At 38.1% G+C, this 21,939-nt stretch overlaps 2 protein-coding genes across 2 annotated transcripts; both read right to left on the reverse strand.

The window, feature by feature from the left end:
• Positions 1–2,639: 2,639 nt before the first annotated feature.
• On the reverse strand, positions 2,640–12,621 carry LOC122641019 (lipoyl synthase, chloroplastic-like). The gene is made up of 7 exons (XM_043834330.1): positions 12,026–12,621; positions 10,806–10,969; positions 6,109–6,199; positions 5,836–5,993; positions 4,170–4,341; positions 3,416–3,526; positions 2,640–2,922 (listed from the first exon to the last, which is right to left on the reverse strand). Exons 1-7 carry the CDS (start codon positions 12,392–12,394, stop codon positions 2,839–2,841), a joined length of 1,149 nt encoding a protein of 382 aa, XP_043690265.1. The 5' UTR covers positions 12,395–12,621; the 3' UTR covers positions 2,640–2,838.
• Positions 12,622–16,003: 3,382 nt separating this feature from the next.
• Positions 16,004–20,667, reverse strand: LOC122641081 (60S acidic ribosomal protein P3-like). The gene is made up of 2 exons (XM_043834399.1): positions 20,392–20,667; positions 16,004–16,326 (listed from the first exon to the last, which is right to left on the reverse strand). Exons 1-2 carry the CDS (start codon positions 20,587–20,589, stop codon positions 16,159–16,161), a joined length of 366 nt encoding a protein of 121 aa, XP_043690334.1. The 5' UTR covers positions 20,590–20,667; the 3' UTR covers positions 16,004–16,158.
• Between the last annotated feature and the right edge of the window lie 1,272 nt (positions 20,668–21,939).

Genomic DNA, 21,939 nt, shown 5'->3' on the forward strand with positions numbered 1-21,939 from the left:
TGCACATGACTTCTTTGTGAAGTAATTCCAGCTATTGCATCTCCTACTTTTCAGATTGCTTCCTAGTGTGGTGGACCCCTTTCCAATAACCAACTACTATGCACCTTTATCTCAGCCGCCCTTCTCACGTTTCAGCCACGTAGCCATGTTTCTTGGCCTACCCTTGGGTGAAAGTGGGAACCAACAGAAATAAAAGTCTGTTCTTATGGAACAGGCTAGGAATCTTCCCTAAGGATATAGTAGGGATTTTGACTACATGTTACGTAGATATATATGTACCCTTGTATTTCACATCACACTGTTGGGACATGTATATAAATGTACCAAAATCAAACAAAAATCATTTACCAAAATTGAACCGAACCATTTAAATCGAAACCGTGAAACCGTTTAATTAATAGTTCAGTTATGATTTTAAAATTGAGACTGTTTAATTAAACAGGTTAAACCAAACCGAATTGTTTAATCGAAACCCGACCGTTTAACACCCTTAATAAAAGCTGGAAGTGGAGTTTAGAAGTAATTATGAAGATTAGGGAAAAAAGACATTACAGGGAGTTGTTACTGACTCATATCAACCCCATTGAAAGAGATGGAAAGTAAGCATCACAATTTTGGCACTTTTTCGGCAAATGCTTCAATCAGTTCTATATGGATGCCAACAACAGTCCCACCCATATGTTGGCCTAGACTTAGTTGTGCTCTAGGCTGGGATTCAACTTAGCATTGCAAATTTATTAGATCCTGTATATTAAACAGATATACCTAAATATGATCAAATTATTGGATTAAACCCTATCTAGTAGTGTAGTTATATCACAATTTTTTTTCTACCAAAAAAAAAATCAAAATTTTTTAAGATATAAGTCAGACTAGAAATTGCAGTACTCAAACAAATTTCTGCACTCCCATATATAAGATAAGGGGTAAAAAAGTAAGATTACAATTTTGGGAATAAGACAAGGGACAAAAAGGTAAAGTTACAGTTTCTTAGTTCACCTACTTTGTGACAATAAGATGCACCATATATATAGCTGACAAAGGGAAAGCAAATAAAAAATGGTAAATAAAATTTGTTCCATCAGAGCATTGATATAATTTTTATTTTTTTTAGGGTGCGTAACCCCAACCCCCTAAAAAGGGAAAAATTAATGAACTTCAAAAAAAAGATTAAAGTACTAGATTAGGAAGATCCTCAGGGAAAGAGGACTTCCAACAATCCTTGTGAAGATAACTCAAAGCTCATCTAGAAAATCTCCAATGCGCTCCTCAGTGCAACCGGTCTCGGTGAGTATGTTACAACTTGTTTTTTTTCCACCCAAACCCTAACCCGAATCCGATGGTAGGTCCAGAATCCGAAGTTGCAGCCTTGTATACATTTTGGAGTATTGCTTTGATGTTCGAACGAATAGAAGATGAAGAAGGAATCTTGGTGGTAATCTGTCGTCTATCGGCAAAATGACGCGTACCTCCCCCATATAATTTCAAAATTTACAATCTAATGTATAAATCATGGAAAATGACCTTAACCATGTTTTGGGTATTTGGAGCATGAAAACATCGTTGGAAATGTGTTAATACGCGAAATCGCCAAAGCTCGAGGTGTTCCGACACTTGGACAACATATAAAACACACTCTGGTGGATCCTTCTGGTCAACCACTTATATCAACCAGAGTACTGTTACTGCAGATTCCTGTCTCGGGAGTGCGAGATTCGGTGCCTCGAGTCGGGGATCTTGCTGCCGCGTCCCATTTAGCTTGTTAAAATGTTTCCCCAATATCGTTGGTACGTGGGGCCTACTTAACTAATCCTCGTATACAGATTCGGCTAATTAATTATTTTTATAATTAATAAGGATAAGACTTAAACTAACCCACTAACCCAGTGTCTATATAAATCAAAACTAAACTTAAAACTCATTTTACTATTCCTATCTCTACTGTTGAATACGTTGGAAGCAGAGAAGAAAAGAAGAGAAAAGAGAACGAAGAAGAAGAAGGGAAGAAGAGGAGGAAGAACTTGGATTTCCCAAATTCGTTTGAGGTAGTACTCTTCTCTTTTCTCTCTTCCTTGACCATAAATCCCATAGCAAACCCTGCTGATTTCATTCTAAAATTCTCAAATCTTCTATGATTGTTAAGCTATAAGTTAGAAGTTATCCTATTGTTTTTCAAATGGTAAGACAACCTCTAAGTCCTAGTTAATTTCCTTTCCAAATCTGTTTCAGACTTAAGATTTCTATAATTTCTGGAATAGAATCATGAATTGATCATCTACTATGTCTCTGTGAAGTCAAATTCCATATTGTTATGTCTGGGAAATCAATTTCCCTTCATTCATGTTCAATCCATGGCCATTAACCTAACCCATCTCTGTTTTGAACATAATATGCTTTTATATTATTGAATTGGATCACCAAATTTAATATGTGGCTAATCTAACAAGTGGCTAATCTAACAAGTTCCCTATTTATCCAATAGTTGGAAATGGAAAAATATTAATAATCATTAACTATATTCGCAAATATACATATTTACCAGATCAAGTGTGCCAATTTCCTAAAACGCATCTAATTATAGAGTAATATAAAATAAACTTGTGGTCAAGTGTTTGTCATGGATGACTACACAAAAGAACAAAAGTAGACAATAAAACTGCCCTTCATTGCACAATTACAACAAAATTTTGGTACCCTTCTCGGCATTCCTCAGATCTTAGAACGATTCATGGCCAAATTGGCTCCAGATTGCCACTTTCACAGCTGTTTACACCCTCAATTCCCCACATCTGGCTTTCTGGTTGTGAAACATATTATGTAAGCCATGGTCATTAGTCTCTAGGAACTACTGGAGCTGTATCTGGACTTTTCTCTCACCATGGTCTTCACGAAGAGCTCACCCGCCCGGTATGAGGATCGAACCTACAAAAACCAACACATCACAGAAAGATTATAAGAATACCATTGGGGAAAATAAGTGATTTAATTCAGTTATCTATCCATACAGAAAAATCCAGTGATCTATCCATAAGAAAACCAATTAGGTTACCGTTTGGACAGAAGTATTTCAACACAGAGGTCAATAACTTTGCAAATAGACTCCTAACAAAACAAGATAACCTTGCTTTGGCCCAACCTCAGACAGGTTCAGTGGATGGATAACAAAAAAGAATTCCAGAATCAAATAATGGGTACAGGATTTTTGCCAGGTTTACAAAATTAATAAACAATGCCAGAATTTTAATTAGCAATTATCCATATACCCATTTAACCAAGCCAACTATGATACAGTCAAGCCTAAGCATCCAAGCCTCTTTTTCCTAGTTTAACCTTCTCTGCTTCTTTTGATGGTTAGTCAGTTAGTTCAGAATACGAACCAAAAAATTTTGAAAGAATAGCAAATAGATGAGATTACCAAGGGCCCACTGGCTACATAACGGAAACCAATTGATTCTCCATAATCCTTCCAGAAAGCAAACTTCTCTGGAGTGACGTACTCCTTTACAGTCAAGTGCAATGGAGTTGGCTGCAAGAACATAACAACCTCTCAATAAGTCCAGGCATATCTAGAAATGTCAATTATCTAAGCTAGCACCATGAACTGGCCAACCTGACCTGACATCCAAGCTTGGCCTCTTTCGACCATGCTTTGTCATAACACATTCTCAACACCTGTAGGGATGGCAATTGGGCAGGCCAAAGTGGGTAAGCACCCTGCCCTTCCCCTAATGGATAGGGTAGGGTATGATCCCTATTGGGTACGAACCAAGATGGAATCTGAAAAATAGAAGGTACCCACCCCACCTCAGCCCATGAGTCCTGTCCCAGTTACCTTGTAAATTTTGGGAGGCCCTGTGCATATTTTGGTGGCACCGGGACTGAAACTTCCCTGTTGCATCCCAATGGCCTGGCTTGAGCCACAAATTTAGGCCCAAATTGTAGACAGACAGGCTGCCATTGACAGAATAGGAGGGATTTAATACAGAATAATATCAGGCCAGGCCAGAACTAAAAGGATGAGTTGAATCTTGAAAGATTGCAATAGGAAGCACTTTGGACTAGATTGTTTGAACTTCCCATGCACCAAGAGCTGACAGGCCAACCAGCCCAAGCCTGGCCAATGTGCATCCCTCACCAGTCACCATGAAAGCAGTTTAAACTTCTTTCACCTGTAAATACTGTCCAAGTGTCAAAATGTCAACGTCTATGGCCCTTAAATCAGTCATGGCTTCTTTCAACTCCTCATCACATTCACCAAGACCCAACATTATAGAAGATTTTGTTATCATCCCCTCCTTGCATAGCTTTGCATGCTTCAGAACAGATAAACTCTGTTCATACCTGCTTCATCAAAGTACGATTGCATTAGTACTAGCATCGAAAAGTTAAATATAAGACCATAAAAGAGGAACTGATGTTCATCAATCTAAATGGATGGATGAGCTTGGCTGGGTATCTTATTGGGATTAAATCCAACTTGAACCAGGTCAAAAGTTTGATCCAGATCAAGGCCTTTTGCAGTGTTCATGGAAGATTTTGTTTGTGCCTTGCCTGAGACAAAACTTTGAAGGCAGAACATCATTTACACATGGCAGAAAGGAAATGATTAAATGAAACATGTGGCACTTGATACTTCCCCTAATCAAACTGGAATGAAAACAGTGCATAGATAAGCTCCCACTACTGGTCTTATTCAATCTGATTTTCATGAAGTAGCTTCATGGACACACGTGCAAGAAAACAAGGGTAGCTGGATCAGTTAGGTACCTAGGTATGACCAACCAACCAAGCATAACCTTGCATGTAACCACCCATTTCCATCAAACTTAAATGGAATGGATTCAGGATGACTCAAATGTGACCCTTTATTACACCCTACTGCTGACCATATTCATACTTCAGACATGTTGACAAGTCACATACCAGGAGGATATGATTCAAACAGGACCAAAATGTACTTTTAGATTAGGCAAAATAGGAAGTCTACTAAGCTCTTTAGAGTTTGTTCAGATTTACTTCTACTAACACCCTTATTTTCCTTTTCACTGCAGACCAGTGCAGATCAATGTCAACATTTCTAGACGTTAACCAATGAGGGCTGGGCAAAGAAGCTTTTGAGTAAAGAATCTAAAGATAATTTAACTGCTGAAATAATACAACCTAGAAATCAAGAAATATTTGATGATAAGGTCCATCATCAGTGAACTGACAGTGCACATGGCAAACCCTTCTGGACATTGTAATCAGTACAGCACAAATGGATGGGACAAAGCCTAAAAAGCACAGATAATAGGAGCATATTAACTTTGGGTATGCAAAAGTTGGACAGATGTTATAGGGCTTAGAACAATGACAGACATGTTACTATATTAGCTATGTGGGGCTTAGAAATTAACGCATTTCAGGAAGTACTTAATGTTTGCCCTACTAATTACGCATTACTAGTATGTTCTGTCCATAATGGTTTCTTATCATAAGACAAAGAACAGACAATAAAATAGAGATAATTATTGGGAAAATAGTTTGTAAAAGGATAGATAAACCATCTGGCTGTGGCAAAAGGTGGTGGCTCACTACTGATCAATCTGGATGGATGAGTTGTCTACATATGACTTTGTAAAGGATCACTGACATCTGACACCTGGTCATATACCCAAGCTCTTGTTTATTTTTCACTTGTTGAATTGAGTTTCATTCAATATTAAAAAAAAAAAACAAATAAACAAGCAAGAGTGACCTTCCTTTCTTGAATGCTACAAAAATATTCAAAGCAGACAAACAAAAGAAAATGATACTACATGTTTGATCAAGAGAAAATGTGTTTGTGCTAATCACCCTGCTCGTGGATCTCTGACAATTCGCTGAAGCCGTTTCACAGTCTCAATGTTATGGGCAAACACATCCAACCCTGAGTGTACCAGAGTTGTTACGGCATTTAAATCACCCCGGAAATCAGAAGTCAAACACTCAACCATAATCTCAGGCTTGAGCTTCTGCACAGAAAATTGTGAATTTAACTCATGATATTGTCTGATTTCACCATGTGTTCCTTATGTCAATGCAAATAGATGCTAAATGCAATTAAACCTTGTAGAAATGAATACACACCTTCATTGCTTTGACTGTCTGAGCAAAATGACCACTTCCACCATCAGGTAGATCATCACGATCAACACTCGTCAGCACAATATAGTCCACGCTGCAGAAAATATGGAACAGAAAAGCATTAATTATCACATACATCCTCAGACAACCAAAACTGAAAACATAAAAATAACCATTTGAAATGTTCAGGTTGCAGATAAGGAAACATATCATCCTGTTGGTACCATGGCTGGTGTCAAAGGGTCCTGGTACAAATAACCTTTTTTTATCCTTCCCTTTGTACATGGCATGCAGAGGCCTCGAGGGTATATATCGTAATTTCACATGAAAACTCAGATTCTAAACCAAATGATCGAATGTGGGAAAAGCAGGGGTATAAAGGTAAAGTCCACCAACTCCCGAACCTCATCCTTCTTTGAGAGTTCGTTTCCTCCTGCTAATATCAAAATCACATGCTTCCTTAATTCAATTATTCCCTGCCAAATTTCATATAATATGTTTATCTCTCTGATAACTCAAGTCAATTCAAAAGGTGAGCATCACTAGAATCAAAAGACACATACCTTTGCCACTGCCAACACAATTATACTTGAGAGATGATCTTAAACCATGAGTTTCAGCAGAAATTCCAACAAGGGTACGTTTGATTGGGTGACTTGACTTCGTGCGGACACATTCCAAATCACCTGAATCCGAATCCCCTGTTTAGGTGCCAAATTAGTGGTGGGATTTGAAATTTAGGATGATTTGAGCCCTTGATTTGGGCAGATTTCAAATCATTCCCCGGCCCTGAGATTTCAAATCTCACATGCAGGGGTTAATGGGTTATCATGATTTCAACCTTCAAGCTTCAACCCTCAACCTCAAACTCTAAAGCCTTGACTCTGTCAACCAAGGGCTCCATGGCCCTAACTGTGACCTACCATAGCTATGCGCAGTCATTGCTGGTCAATGATCTGGCAGTGGAATAGAAATCCGGCAATTTCTTCTTCTGATCATTATGCGGGTTTCTTATTCTGCAGTCTGCAGCAGCTTGTCTACTACCTTCTCTCTCAAGCTCTAGTATTTCTTCTTCTGATCTCTGTGCGGGTTTCTTATTTCGCAGTCTGGAACAGCTTGTCTACTTCTTTCTCTCTCAAGTTCTGGTATTTCTCCTTCTGTTCTCTGCGCAGGTTTCTTATTTGCAGTCTGCAACCAAGGTTTTAAAACTTGGAATCGGGTATGGGATTGCTCTCCATCAATTCCGAGTTAATTCATTCCAGAATCAGTCCGACTCGGAGTCGGCCAGATCAGACTTCAGTTCCGACTTGACTGGGCCAATTCAGCCAATTCTGATCTGAGTATTAAAACCATGGCTGCAACAGCTTGTATGGGTGGACAGTAAACTCATTCATGCTCACAATAACCAATACGATATATGCCTTCTTGGTGTACAGTGACTATGGCCTTTTATTAGGGGATCCTGAGAGTCTGAGATGTTATAATTGTCACAGAGAAAATTGCTATTTTACTTATGATAGACATGCGCCTATAGAATTTGATGAGGTGATGTGGCCAAAATCCAAGAGAATAGGTGTTTCCTACTACTCCCAGGAGAAACCACTGAAAACAGAGAGGTTCCAGTTGAAATTTCGACCAGAACCCACAAAATGGTGCTTTTAACATAAGTGGATTGGGTCATTTAGCCAAAACGACACGGAACACGCTGAAATTTTGGTGAAACAACTTTCGACCGAAATATGTACGCTTTTGTATTTCACCTTGTATTTCATCTTGGGGCCTGTCGAGTTTAGCAAAATTCTGCCAGAATTTTTAACTATGCTCTCTCTCTCTCTTCAATATAGTTAATATTCCTACTTTTTATTTCCATCAGTTCCCTCTCTCCCTCTCCTATTATCTCTCTCTCTAGCATCACAAGCCACTGTTTGGACAAGTTTCACCAATCTGCAACTTCTGGTAATCAGATCAGTATCTTTCTTTTATTCTGTGTTTCTTCTCCATAGCAGATGCTTGATCCCCTTCTATTTTGTGCTGGTAGCCACAATCTAAATCTCTATTTATCTTGTCTTTCTCCCCTAAATCTTTTCCTTTCTTTACATCTGATTAACTCTTATAATCTGTTCTTAGTATCTTATTTCTTCTGAACTCCATTGCTTTCTGTTCTTACATCTGAACTTCTGTAACAGCAATGTATAGTTCCGATCTTCAAATTTGAGTATATCATCTCCTCATCTCCTTTCTTTCTCTTCAAGTATATCAAACTTCTTGAACTCTGACCAGGATACATTACTAATCTAATTTCATCATAAACTCTAAAATCTCTTGCTTTATAATTCCAATTTCATCCTTTATATATTCTTCTTTATTACTTCATAATTGCAGTCTGTAATCTTCTCTTTTGATATATAACCTGGGCCTGTCCAGAAGCTCTTAAGCCCCTATGATGCAGATCCTAGCCTCCTCGAATTGAAGAAGCCACCCTAAACCTAGGGTTTTAATAGGAGCCTTAGTTTAGTTTAGTTTATTTCCATACTTAGTTTTTATTTTGTGTTTTTAATTGAACCAGGTTAAATTGGTTGCATCCAATTGGTTCAATTGGTCTAATTTAAGTAAAGTGATCCTATTGGCTAAGAGGATCTTATATCCTATTGGCTAGTAGGGAATCTTCTTTGTTTAAGTAATTTAAGTTGTTTTTAAGTCAGTAGGACTCTATTTTGAGTCTATTTCAGTTTCCTAGTCAGTTTAAGTTAGATAATAGGTTAAGGATTGGGTTAGGCCATTCTTTTTTAGTGTCTAAGTCTACTTTTGAGTCTTTTATATAAGGTTCTAAGGGGGCCAAGTATTAAACACGAATTTTAATTAACAAAAACTTAGCTTTATGCTTGCTGCCTTTGTTGCTGCCTTTGCTCCATCGTGAGTGTGCTTTGTGAGTAATATCAAGGTTGCCTTGTGAGTAATATCAAGGTGAAGGGATTGGTGGATCTCCAATCGACTCCTTGCATCTTGTAGATTGGGAGGTCCTTCTTCTTCGTCAATCAAGCTTCCTCAACTTGCTGCTACTGCAGATTTGCAGATTCGGTGAGTTGTTTGTTAATTTAGTTATTCCCTTCTTCCTCTAACCTAATCCACACACCCCTCCTTCCATCAAACCCTAATTCTCCATTAAACCTGCAACTCCTTCCTCAACTAGGACTCCCTTATAATTCCAGATTTAGCCTTCACCCTCAAACCCTACTTCCAGCCCACATTCCCTACATCACTCCCCACACTCGACCTTAACCCTAGCCTTTAGTATTCACTCTAACCCCTCCATTCCCCCACTCCATTAAACCCTAAAACCTGCAACTCAATTCTGCCCCCAACTGCAGAATTTTAAAACCCCTTCAAACCCTAACCTTTTTATGTTATTAAGGTCCTCTAAACCTGCATAGTAAAACCCTATAAACCCCTTTCCCAAAATCTATCCCTAAACCCTAGATCTTGCAAACAGTCCATTTTCACAAGGCCTCTAACCTGAAACCCTAGATTTCCAACCTTATCCAAATCCATCCAAACCTACACCACTAGACTCCTAAAAACCCGCAGATCTTTACCAAATAAAACCCTAGCTCGAAACCCTAACCCTAAATTTTGACCTAATTAGCCAAATCTGTCCCATTCGGCCAATCCTATTACTTAACCCTATTCCCCTGGTTCCTAGTAGGACTTGTCCTACCTAGGACTACATTACCCTAAATTCTTAATTGGGAATTAGGGTTCTGATAGCTGCATTAATAAACTGAATTTTCAAAGATCACCCACCAGAGCTAAGTTTCGACCAACCTAGGGGTATCTAATGCAGAAGCGTAAGGCACAGCCAAGTAAGCCTTAGTCTTTTTATCTTCATTACTCATTAGTAAATATTAAGAATTAAGTTATGGACAGTTTTGCTTAAAGCAAATAGTTATTAGAGTTTGACTGTGATTCCAGATGATACAATCCTATTGCCTGTTTTAGATCTAAGGGACTATAAAATGGCACTATTTTTTTTTTTTTTATCATTCTAGTGCTGTTGGAGCTTTGAGTTTAGAGTTCAGGTACTCAAACCTGTCAAACACATCTGGTTCAGGTTGGCAGATCTTTGTTTCCTGTTCTGAGGTTTCCTATAACCCCTCACTTTTTCTTATCATTCTTGTGCTATTGAGCTTTCAACTTATGGTTTCAGGTACTCAAACATGTCACACACTTATGGTTTTGCAGATTTTTTGCTTTTTTTATTATTTATTTTTTACTTTCCACTAATGAAATAATCTTCACTTGATTTTCTCTTTTTGTCCTGGGTTTCACCTTTGATTCATTGCTGTTTTCTGTAATGTTGGTGGATTCTTGTGGATCTCTTTTGTGCCCTACGTCAAACATAGAAACCACGTAGCATAATGAAGTATTACCCGACGGCCAGAACTCTCTGATAGTTTTTCAATATCCAATCACTAACTTAGAACGTGAGGAAGCAAACTTGAGGATCAGAGTGCTACAACAAGGACACTAGAACTTTTCATTCCAAAATTCTAATAGGAAGCCCTAACTTCCCAGAAATGAAATCTTCTTCCAAAAACAGATGTAAAGCAAGCAATCACGAATCATAAAACAACAAAATACATTCTTTTTCTGCCATATTTTGAAGATCATAAAGAAAGAACTGAATGCTTTAAACAACCTACCCCCAGCTTGTAATAGCCCTAGCAGTGTTCTCAGGTTCCATTGGGTCAGGAGGAGCTGGGTTCCTGCTGGTTTTCACAGCACAAAACCTACAGCCGCGGGTGCAAGTATCTCCTAAAAGCATTATTGTTGCAGTTGCAATACCATCTCCACCACCATTCCAGCACTATCCAGCAAAAAAAGAGAGTTCATTAAACCTAACATGAAAGTTAAATCAAACACTTGTTATTCGTTTCATGCATTTATAAAATAGGAAGATGAAGCTAACAATCAAGATCAATGAACCAAGAAACTAGTTAACCTCCATTCTGCCTCTTTCAAAAACCATCTTAGAATTGGGAAAAGAAAGAGGAAGACAAACTAGAATCATTTGTAGATTTGGCTCCCATTTGAGTTAAATAATGGAATGCTACAGTGTTGTTGCCAATGCTAGGAAGAAAGATCCTGTTAGAGTAGCTTCTAGGATCGCCCCCCCCCCCCCCTAAATGCTCACACCTTGTCTTTGTGGGATTCAATTTTCACTGCTCTCTGTTATGGTTTTGAAGCCATCATTCTTATGGAGGTTCACAAAACTTGCACAGAGAACAACATTGAGAGTAAAGAGATGCAACAATAAGACCATGCACTCTGGTGCTACTTAACCCTCTGAAGATTGAAGTGGTTGTGTAATTTGCTTATTTAGCTATTAATATTTGACACAATGGTCAGTTTGGTACATGGATGTTTAATTTGAAATGAGCTCTCCGGATGTCAGTGATATATATGTAGAACTTTAATTTTGAACGTCTAATCACTTACATTGTCATCTATCACAAGTTCAAGTCCATTTAAAATAAACTCACTAGATCTTAAGCTATCAGTTTGCCATTTCTCTACCTCATTCAAACACCAAAAAGTCACCGAATCTGCAAATCCCCACCCAACCCAGATTGATGAAACAAAAATGATTTGAATTTTTTTAATTTTTTGGTAAATAAAATTATTTGAATATCATGAACCATAATATTGACAACCAAGAATTTTTTTTTTCATTTTTTGGCTTAAAAATTCACCAAAAATGAACAAAACCGAAAAACCCCATTAGAAAACCACTAAGTCACAAACCAAAAAAATTCTAATTAGCAATAAACAAAATAAAGAATTTACAAAACTTAAAAGACTTCGAATTTCAAATTAAGATTGATTTGGAAGAACCCATTACACAAACAGCGATAATTTTTACCTCTCCAATATTGGGGCATTGTGCTTCTTCACAAACAGTATTGAGCTTCAAACTCGACAACGAGTCCTTAACCTCCTGAAACTTCACTCCCTGCGGTGCCTTCTGTCGCAACCATTCAGGCTTCTTCACGTTCGGATCTCTACCTGTATACGGCCCCATTCCACCAGGGTACGGCCCCTTTGACGAAGCCCCATTAGATTGGAACAGCTTCGAAGGTGAAGAAGATACGGGTTCGGAATCTACCTTCTCCCTCGAATCAACGGCTTCAGATCGAATTCTCGGCCGACAATTCACATTTATAGATCTGGATTTTGAAGGTGGGATTGAGATAGAAGGGATTGAGGGTTTTGAAATGGATTGGTGAATCATTGTAGTAGATGAACTGAGGCAAAACAGAGGTCTCTGATATAGATTGATGAACTCATAGAGACATTACCATTTAAGAACTCAGCGGAATTCACGAGGGAACTGGAAAGTAGATTTGGCGAAAGAGATAAGAAGAAATTGAGATGTTTTTAATTTGTTGCCTTCCACTTCGAATTCTCCGTCGTCTCTATGTCTGACGGCGACTACCAATTTGGTTGGTGGCTCAACTGTAATGGCGGCTAGCAATATTTGAAAACTCGAAAAATTGACTCATTCCCTGGCTCGGCCGATCCGAGTGCGTCGAAGAGTCAATACATACAACACAATATAACCTTTTTTATTTTTTGGCTATAGTGCATGGTTGTATCGTATCCGGCAATACGTACCGGTTTTGCATGTAACCGATATTGTATCAATGGCATGGTATGAATAAGGGGTAAAATGGTCAGAAAATCCATTTTTTAAGAGTTTCAAGGCTAATTTTGTCCGATACAGCCATTCCATTCCAATATCGTATTGGTTTTGCAATTGATCGATACCCGATCCGATACCTCGTCAATCGATTCTATTTTTTTTTTGGTACAAAGAAATCTATCCACCTTCTTGTATCAAAAAAGACGTTACAATGTTCATGAGATCCCCTGAATAGGGGGCTCCTAAAAGCAACTCAAAGGAATGGAAAAGAGCCTATTTAGAGATATTATGGGCCAATGTATTCCTAGACCTATTGATATGGACAAAATTATAAAAGGAGATAGAGGATGTAAATATCTTGAACAATACAAGATTGAGATACTAGGAGGAGGGGGAGGAGAGGGGGACAAGCATTTGATGAGGGAAAGAGAATCCGACGATATCAAGATCAGGCAGACTCCCAACTTGCTAGCAAATGAGAGAGCCAGTTGAATTGCCAATGTCTCACCAACCACTGCCAGCATCGATACAAAATATATGCTCTGTAGCAATCAATCAAACATCTCCACCAGGATCAAAAGCAATGCCTCCAATTCCAATGGTTTTTTCAGTTCATCCATTCTATTTAAACCTATACAACTAGTACATTTGTTAAGTCTACCTTACTCTCTTTCAGTTCATCCAATTTGTATCATATTGCACTGGACTTATCCAATTTGTTTGATTGTCACCAAAATTTCTGCCCAAATTAGAGGGGGTTAAATAGAAGGTACTATCGAGTCACCTGCATTCGGTGGAGCTTAGGGCTCTAAATACCATGTTGGATAATGTAATTGCTTCATTAAAATTAGTCTACAATAGGATATTATATATATACAAGAGAGATTAAGGGAGGGGAAGGAGAGATTTTAGGAGCTAAGTGAGAGACGGGCGAGATTTATTGGAGGGCAAAGGTAAGACTCCCAATTTGGGAGAGAGAGGGGTACTCAATCTGTGTTTTTTCTTTCTTCTTCTCCAGTGATTTCATGTATTAGCAGAGCATGGCTTTCCTTCTCGACTGTAGCTATATTAATGCTCCCTGCAGCTTAACTACTCAATCATGATCTTATGATTGTGGAGTTTGGCCCTTTTCCAAAAGTAGCAAGTTGTAACATTGTTCCTCCAGCAAAGGATGAACATAAATTTTCCAATTGGATGCCGATGTCCTTTCATTTTGGTGGAATGTCTTGGAGAGTTGTTGGTGGTTATAATATGTCATTTATTTGGTATCAGAACTGATATGTTTAAGATATTCAAGTTAGATCCAAAGGGTAGGTGTTGGATTAGCCCCCTCAGGTTCCCTGCCCGGTTAGGTTCGTTGGTTCCTCTCATAGGGGACCAAAAATGACGACCTCACCCCCTGCCCGAACACACTACCCAAGTGGGGTGAGGTCGTCATTTCTGCCCTCCCTATTTGAGGAACCTACGAACCTGACCGGGCAGGGAACCTGAGAGGAGAAAAATTCGTTGGGATTAAGGTGGAGGACTTGGGTGATCAAATGTTATTTATTAGTAGCAATGGTGGTACTGTTTTCTCTCTCTCTCTCGGTACTCGACTACTCTGGATTTAGAGGAAACTCTATATATTTCTTCAATCGTGAAATATCGTCAACTTGCTACACTTTGTATGAGTTTCACTTAGAAGATGGCAGCATTGCAAGATTTGTCTCAGATTATTCATATTCCTTTTCATCTCAGCCCATTTGGTTCAGATCAGTTTCTTAGTAGAAAGGGAGGGGATTTGGGAGTGGTTGTTAAGATGGGGTTCTGATTTTTGTCTTTAACCTAGTCTTATTATTAAGATTATGGGAGATAATATGATTTTCTGTTCTTATTGAATACTTTTTTATGCTTATGTTATTTGAAATGGCTCTTTTTTATTTTATCTTATCTAATGCAAATGATATGGATTGGGTTCCAAATTTATGCATTGTTCATTTAGGGGTTGGGAATGGAAGAGGCTCTCTCTTTTAAGTGTTTGTTAAGTGTTTTTTTCTACGGTTGGAAGGCAAGAAATGATCAACTTTTTGGTCGCAAAACATGGTTGCCTGAAGAGGTTATTATTGCCACTACAAAAGTTTCCTGGAGTTCAAAGATTCCTCATCTTCCCTGGGTTCGCAGCTCTCTTCTCAACCTTTCCATCCACCAACTTCTACTGGCAGGATTGCTCTTGCTCCTGGTACCATCAAAATAAACTGTTATGCAAGTCTGATTCCCAATTCTTCAACTGGTGGTTTGGGTGTGGTTTGTCAGGATTTTGGTGGTAAGGCTCTCCTTGCTATGTCAATCCCAAAGAAATTCTATTCTGTGGCAGCAGGTGAAGCCATGGCCATCCATGTTGTTCTCTTACATGCGCTATTAGAAGATTATGAAATGGTGGTTCTTAAGTCAGATTGCAAGGATGTGGTTGCTTGCATGCATAATGGAATTGCTGCTTCCCCTCCATATTTGAGATCTATTTTGGAGGACATCAAACATCTATCGACCTATTTTGCTTCTTGTATTTTCTCTTATGTTCCAAAGGAGATTAACAATTTGATTGACTCCCTGACAAAGAGGGTCAGGGTCCTACCAATGACGTGTACAATGGTGTGGCATGTTTCCGATCCATGGTTGAATGATCTATGTAATACCCAACCATGAGTTTCTACAACCGTGATTTTTAATCCATTGTGGCGATTTAATCATCCAACAATGTAATCAACAGCTGCCTAGTGGACTTGGTGAGCTGTGGTGCTTTTCATGCCCACGCTCACCAAGAGGTCTCGAGTTCGAGTCTGAGAAGAGATGGACACAAACCTTGCCATTAGAGTATAGAATTTCTAGTGGGCATTCAACACCAACCCATTCATGTATGTATTCATTCATTATGTGCTTTGCTTGTTATGATGGGATTCTGGCTAATAAGCATCTTGTTGAAAAGGGCAGCAAAGAATCTGGAATGGAACTCAGAAAATTACTCTTGATTTTTTTTATTGTTTGAGGCGACTTTCAGTCAACCAGTCCAGTTTGGTCGAGTTCTCACAGTTCTTGTATTGTACACCTAACATTCATTCCTGATTCTGGGTGAGCAAACATTGTCTGACATTCAATTCCATTGAACTTTTACCCCAAAGAAAAAAAAAATTCCATTGAACCAAATAACACTTCATTTGCTAAGCCAGATTAATAATAGAACTACCAACAGGTCATAATGGCAACATTTTTTTAACTCAATTCAAACAAAATTGCATCCTTCAAAACGAAACAAAAAACACAGGCTACTGCATAAATCTTCTTGTTTCATGAGATTAACTAAAACAAACACAAAGCTACTAATCGAAGAGTGAGAATCCCATATCATCATCGCTCTCCTCTTTCTCTTCCTTCTTCTCTTCAGCCGGAGGTGCTTCAGCAGCTGCAGCACCACCTCCAGAACTTGCTGGGGCAGCAGCAGCCCCACCTCCAATGAAACCACCACCACCTCCACCTCCAATTATCACCTGCAACAAAAACCCCATTTATTTGAGACATCAATTTAAGACCATAATGGGTGTGTCACTGAGCGCAGATGTAACAATAGATGGTACAAACAAATGTGTGACAACACAAAAATATATATATATATCTGACAGACTCTGCATATCGCACCAGTAAAGTACATTACAGCATAACCCAACACAATCCATACATGTCATGACATAGGTCAAGGTTCAAAAACATACAACGTAAAATATTAAAATTAAAAAAAGTGCCCCAATGCAAGAGTCTACAGCTACTCCAGGGTCTGGGAGGGGCAAATCTATGCAGCCTTAACCCCTTCATCGCAGGAGGCTGTTTCCAAGTTTTGAACCCACTTCCAAGAGGAAATCCAGAAACCTCATGCCTTGCTTTGACTGATTAAAATGCCAAACAAAGGATATTAAATGGTTGAAATAAATAAAAACCAAAAAGATTACCAATAGCACAATCAAAATTGTTTGACAATAAAGTTAAGTTGGGAAAATGTGTTTTTAAATTAATTTGAAAATGATTATTACATCATTATAAAAACTTGCCATTGTCCATGCATATTTTTCGAGTACACATGTGAAATGATGAGATTTACTATCATTGAAAATAAGGTTACAAACTATTTGACATATTAAGGGGTGTCAATAAGAAAATCCCCTAGTTGAACATTGAAAAAGTTGAATTAGGACGATTGAGTACTTAATAGGTGCCAACCTAAATGCGGAAAAGATCAGATTATGAAGATAGCCAACTGTATTTTGGACATAACCACCACAAAGTTACTTCTGTTGCAGAGGCATATAGAGGATGATGGCATTGAATTTATAAAAATAGAACTCCTTATGAATTACTAATCATCTAAAAAAGATAACTCCTCTACGCAAAATATTAGTAATGACTAATTGCTACGATCATATTTACATATGATGTCCTCTGAATATTAGAACTGGGGAAGGGAGCAGAATGGAGGGTACACCAGCAGCTATCAAGGATAAAGAAATAGAAACAATAAATTGGTCAAATTAATTTCCATCTATATCAAACTCCTAAATTTTTTTTCCATAATTCCATCTGTCCACTACAAATTCTGTAACTACAATACTTCTTTGCCTTGATTGTCAAGTTTTGACCATTGGGCAGAAACATTTAGTTTTGTGTTATTTATGATTTCTTGTTCTAGAATTTGTGTATTTAAAGCTGATAATTATTGCTTAAATTCTGAACCATTAGATCTATTCAGATCTGACTATAATCAACCATTAAATTGAAGATCGGATATGAGCAATCTTAACCATTAGATCTGAAACTTCTCGTCCTACTTCATCAGTGGGCCCATTACCTGCAGTCCAATCAATCCAATCACATTTGATCGATCTTAAATCAATTTTGTGTTGGAGCAAATTGATACCTCACCATAGAAGGTAGAGAAAGAGAAGGGGGAAAGCGGGGGGGAGAGAATAATGAGGGAGTGAATAAGGACCAAGTTAGATTGACTACCAAACAATTCAAACTTTCCTTATCAAATTAAATTCAATCCACCACTTATTTATATAAAAAACTAAAAAAAATTCTGGAACAAATCAAATTCTAATAAAATATAGGGAGAGGGTTTCCAACACCAAAAATGTTGGGGGAATCTCCTACCCCACACCAACCACGGCACAGGAAACAATTTCGTCCAATAGGGGACCCACATGGTCAAGGAGAAGAGAAAGTGTCAATGCGGGACCCACATGGTCAAGATGCAAGAGAGAATGGGGAATAATCCCTACACTGTCGACAAAGGAATCGACATTCCCTCTCACATAATGACCCATGGGGCCCACACTGACACTCTCTCTCCTCAATCAATATGTGGACCTCCTACTGGACGAATCCATTTCCACGTCCTCTCATTGGTGGGGTTCCCACTCTGGTGTCATAGGAAACCTCTACTCTTAAAATATAATATTTATAATTGCAAAACTCCTAACAGGCTTTACTAACAAGGACTCTAGTTGCATAATCTTACTAACAATAAGAAAGTATCACTCTTAACTAAGGGGCCAACTATTAAATATTAATTCACATACACACCTTATAAGACCCACGCTTTTGGGCTTTATATTTCAACCCAATAAAATAATAGAAGACTAAAAATTAAAGGCCCAACCCAAATTTAAACCAGGTCTGTACTAATCAGGGTGTTTTATTTTAGAATTACTAAATGTAATAAAGCTGTGCAAACTACCTCACGTCACAAGATCACTTTTTCTTGCCATAAGAGAAATTTGAATGTGTAAGTGGACACATGTGTAGGGGACCTAACACCTACATGGTAGGGGACCTCACACCCACCTCGCTAGTCAAGTTTTAGCCTGGAATAAGCATAGGTCAGTTAAAAGTGAATTTAAAGCTGCATAAAATCACAAGAATACCATTCCACAAAAATGTGTATCTAATGGCAGTTCTATAATTTTTGTAACCTTAAGGTCACTTTTAAGGCCCGTTCCTTTCTTCTAGCTGAATCTTGACTAATGAGACGGGTCTGGGGCCCACTATCCCAAGGACCCACAATGTTTGCCAACACAACTGGTAATGATATGAAGCATGTCACAGTCTGTAGTAGCATGCTTTAAAACCCATCTACTTTTTAGAAAAGGAATTAATTAAATGCACTATCAACACATTTAATTTTTATGCAGAAGACAAATAAACCAAGGAATAGTGGAAAAGTAATTCTCACCAAAAATCCACTTTTTCTCAAATCTTTGGTTTATGCGTCTCACACTCAAAAAATAAGGAAAATCAGAAAATAACTTAAAGAATTTCAAAATAAATTGCATTCTCTAAACAATCTTCAAGAGTGTAGAATGTGCATTTAGGAGTAGGGGCCAAACCAAAACCTAATGATGGTGTTTTTCACTGAACAAAATTTTTGGAAAGTGAAACTCCAAAAATTATAGTCCACCACACCAAGGATACATCTGGATGGAAGTTCAAGGAAAGAAAACACTATCAATACAAAAATTTTGAAACTTATCTAATCGATGCTAGCTCGCTAACTAAAGAATTGATACAGCAACATGGCATAGGCTACTCCACTCCCAAGCACCAAAAGGGGCATGATGGCATAATCTCATTTTTCTACCTAGAAAAATGGAGGAGTGTAGTGGGTTCAGTTCATTAGAAGCACTGCTTAGTGACAAATTTGAGTTGTTTTATGCATTAATAGCTAAACACTGGAACAACAAACTGTAGCAATGGTAAAGAACTTATTTGACCTCTAAAGGACCAGGGATTGACTCTAACAAAGTGAAGAATTTTTTTAATACAGGTTTAATTTGGACTCATTCAACTGAAGAGTCTCGTCCCAAATCACTAAATCACCCAAGTAATGGGGCCAACTCAGCCAAGTGCTTGGCAGTAGGAGCCAAAATGTTGATCCAACTCCTCATGCTTAAAGAGTTGAGTAGGCTCAGCCACAATACTTTTACTCCTGAATCAAGATCTAGTGCTCCAGCAAATTTCTTGGCCATGTTGACTGTCAACAAGAAATGTGTTAATGTTTCATTGTTTTCAATTTAAAAAAAAAATTAAAATTGGACTGCTAAGTCAATGATCAGCAGGTAGCTATCCACTTTCCCAGAACTACCAAAGTAGCATCCTGTATAAAGAAGCTACGAATCATTAAGATATTCATATTCACAAGCTTACCGTACAGAGAGAACCCCAAAAAATTTCTTGCTGGACAAAAGCTTGTCCGCTTGATCAGAGGGGGAAAAAAGTGCATTCCAATATATTGAAAAAAAAACCAGCAAGGCCAAAGCTGAGCATTTTCTTTAGCTCTTGCAGAAAATAAAAACAAAGACAAACCAGAAAAATATCCCAAATTCATCAGATCAAGTAGAGTACGACCAAAATGGATCAGATCAAGTAAATGGCATCCAACAAAAAACCCTTACTAAGAGATAAGCAAAATCAAACAATCATCCTCCACAAAACCCCATGAAATTAATAGAGTAAAAGTGAATCAGGAAAACAGACCACACCATACAAGATCTCGTTATCCTCACCTGAAAAACGGCCGAAGATGGTGTGACAATCGAGAAAGATGACTGAACTCCTCCAGAAGAATCACAGGACAGAGCTGCTTGAACAAGCTTTCTCTGCAAATCATACGTCGATGAAGACGAAGCTTCAAGATCACCGTTGAGCTGCTTTGCATTCCATTCATCACCGGAACTTCTGCAGACGAAAGTGAAGACTCCCATTTTTTTCCCTTTCGATCGAAGCTGCAGACAACAGCAGATGACTAGACACAAGAGTTACAGTGAGGAGACAAAGGAGTTCATAATTCGTTCTCTATTCTGTATGCGAATATATAAACCCTAACCCTAAGTCCCTGGAGAGAGTACCTAAATTAAATGGACCAATTTGTCCCTTAACATATTCAAAAACTTCAAATATACCCATTAATCATGTTGTGTGAGCCGTGCACGGGGGAAAATTATCGTCCCAGTACTGGGGGCGCTGCTGTGCGCACATGTGTGCACAGTGGACCCCACCGGACAAGGGGTGCGTTGTTGCTTTTGTTTTTTGTATTTTTTGGATTTTTTATAAATGGCCCCCTAAAAATGCCTATTTGTCCAAATGTACCCATACAATTTTATAAATTGTAAATTCTCCCTATTTTCAAAACATTGTAACATTTTAATTCAGTTCGTTAATTTAGGACGTTATACGTTAGTTTCTAAGGAATCTAATGACCAAAATGCTCTTCTGATAAAAATCCACCAAAAATAAAGAATAAAATGATCAATTTGCCCTCATCTTTCCTAATTAGTTTAGAATTTGAAACTGAAATTTTTTTCTCCAAATCAGTTAGGTTTGAACTCATCTAAAAAGCAAGAGATCAGATTAAAGAATTAATTGTCCATTTACCGTTCTTGTTTGTGCACCTATAGATAAACATCATTTTTCCTCTCATGACTTTTTTTTTTAAAGTTATCACTGAATTTCACTTATTTCCTATGTGTTGAGGGAATATTGTATACAACGTCCTCATGTTCTAATTACTGATGGAGGGTTTTTTAAAGCAACATGATCTGGAGGTTGGTTTGTCATCATGGTTAATACAGACTCGCCCCTCTTTTATGTGAGAACAGGGTCTAGGAAGTGCAGTGATGCAGTAAGGAGCATTTGAGTATTTGATCACTGAAATCAGACTTGGAGAAGAACAGTTGTAGGTTTCTTCAAAGACTCGAACCTCACCGCCAAAATGAGGGAGAAACCATTTTGTAGGTCCTCCCATCTCAAATTAAAAAACAATTTTATTAGCTTTGGTTTATCCACCTAGCCCCTGAAACCATTTTGAGATGCCGAGCAGACCGAGCCATAAAACATTTTAGGCTTAAATTTGAATTACACTAGGCTGGACCTTGGGTTGACCCTCATAGCAAGTATCGAATCTGTCAATCTGGCCAATTCATACTAATATCGGTGGAGACTGATACTGTTTTTTGGCCAATCCCGTATATTAGTGGATCGGTACTAACATGGGTAAAAATGTAAAATCAACTGTTTTGAAGAAAACTTGACCAATCATGACCGATATAGATCGA

The sequence above is a fragment of the Telopea speciosissima genome, chromosome 9 (assembly GCF_018873765.1).
Source record: "Telopea speciosissima isolate NSW1024214 ecotype Mountain lineage chromosome 9, Tspe_v1, whole genome shotgun sequence".
NCBI lineage: Eukaryota > Viridiplantae > Streptophyta > Magnoliopsida > Proteales > Proteaceae > Telopea > Telopea speciosissima.

Bases quoted from the DNA above. Each gene is read 5' to 3' on its own strand.
- LOC122641019 (XM_043834330.1), bottom strand. From the start codon at position 12,394: ATGATTCACCAATCCATTTCAAAACCCTCAATCCCTTCTATCTCAATC. The intron at 10,970-12,025 runs GTAAAAATTATC...TTTGCTGGATAG, and splicing joins AATGCCCCAATATTGGAGAG to TGCTGGAATGGTGGTGGAGA. The intron at 5,994-6,108 runs GTGTGTATTCAT...TTTTCTGTGCAG, and splicing joins AGACAGTCAAAGCAATGAAG to AAGCTCAAGCCTGAGATTAT.
- LOC122641081 (XM_043834399.1), bottom strand. From the start codon at position 20,589: ATGGGAGTCTTCACTTTCGTCTGCAGAAGTTCCGGTGATGAATGGAAT. The intron at 16,327-20,391 runs GTGAGGATAACG...TTTTTGTTGCAG, and splicing joins CATCTTCGGCCGTTTTTCAG to GTGATAATTGGAGGTGGAGG.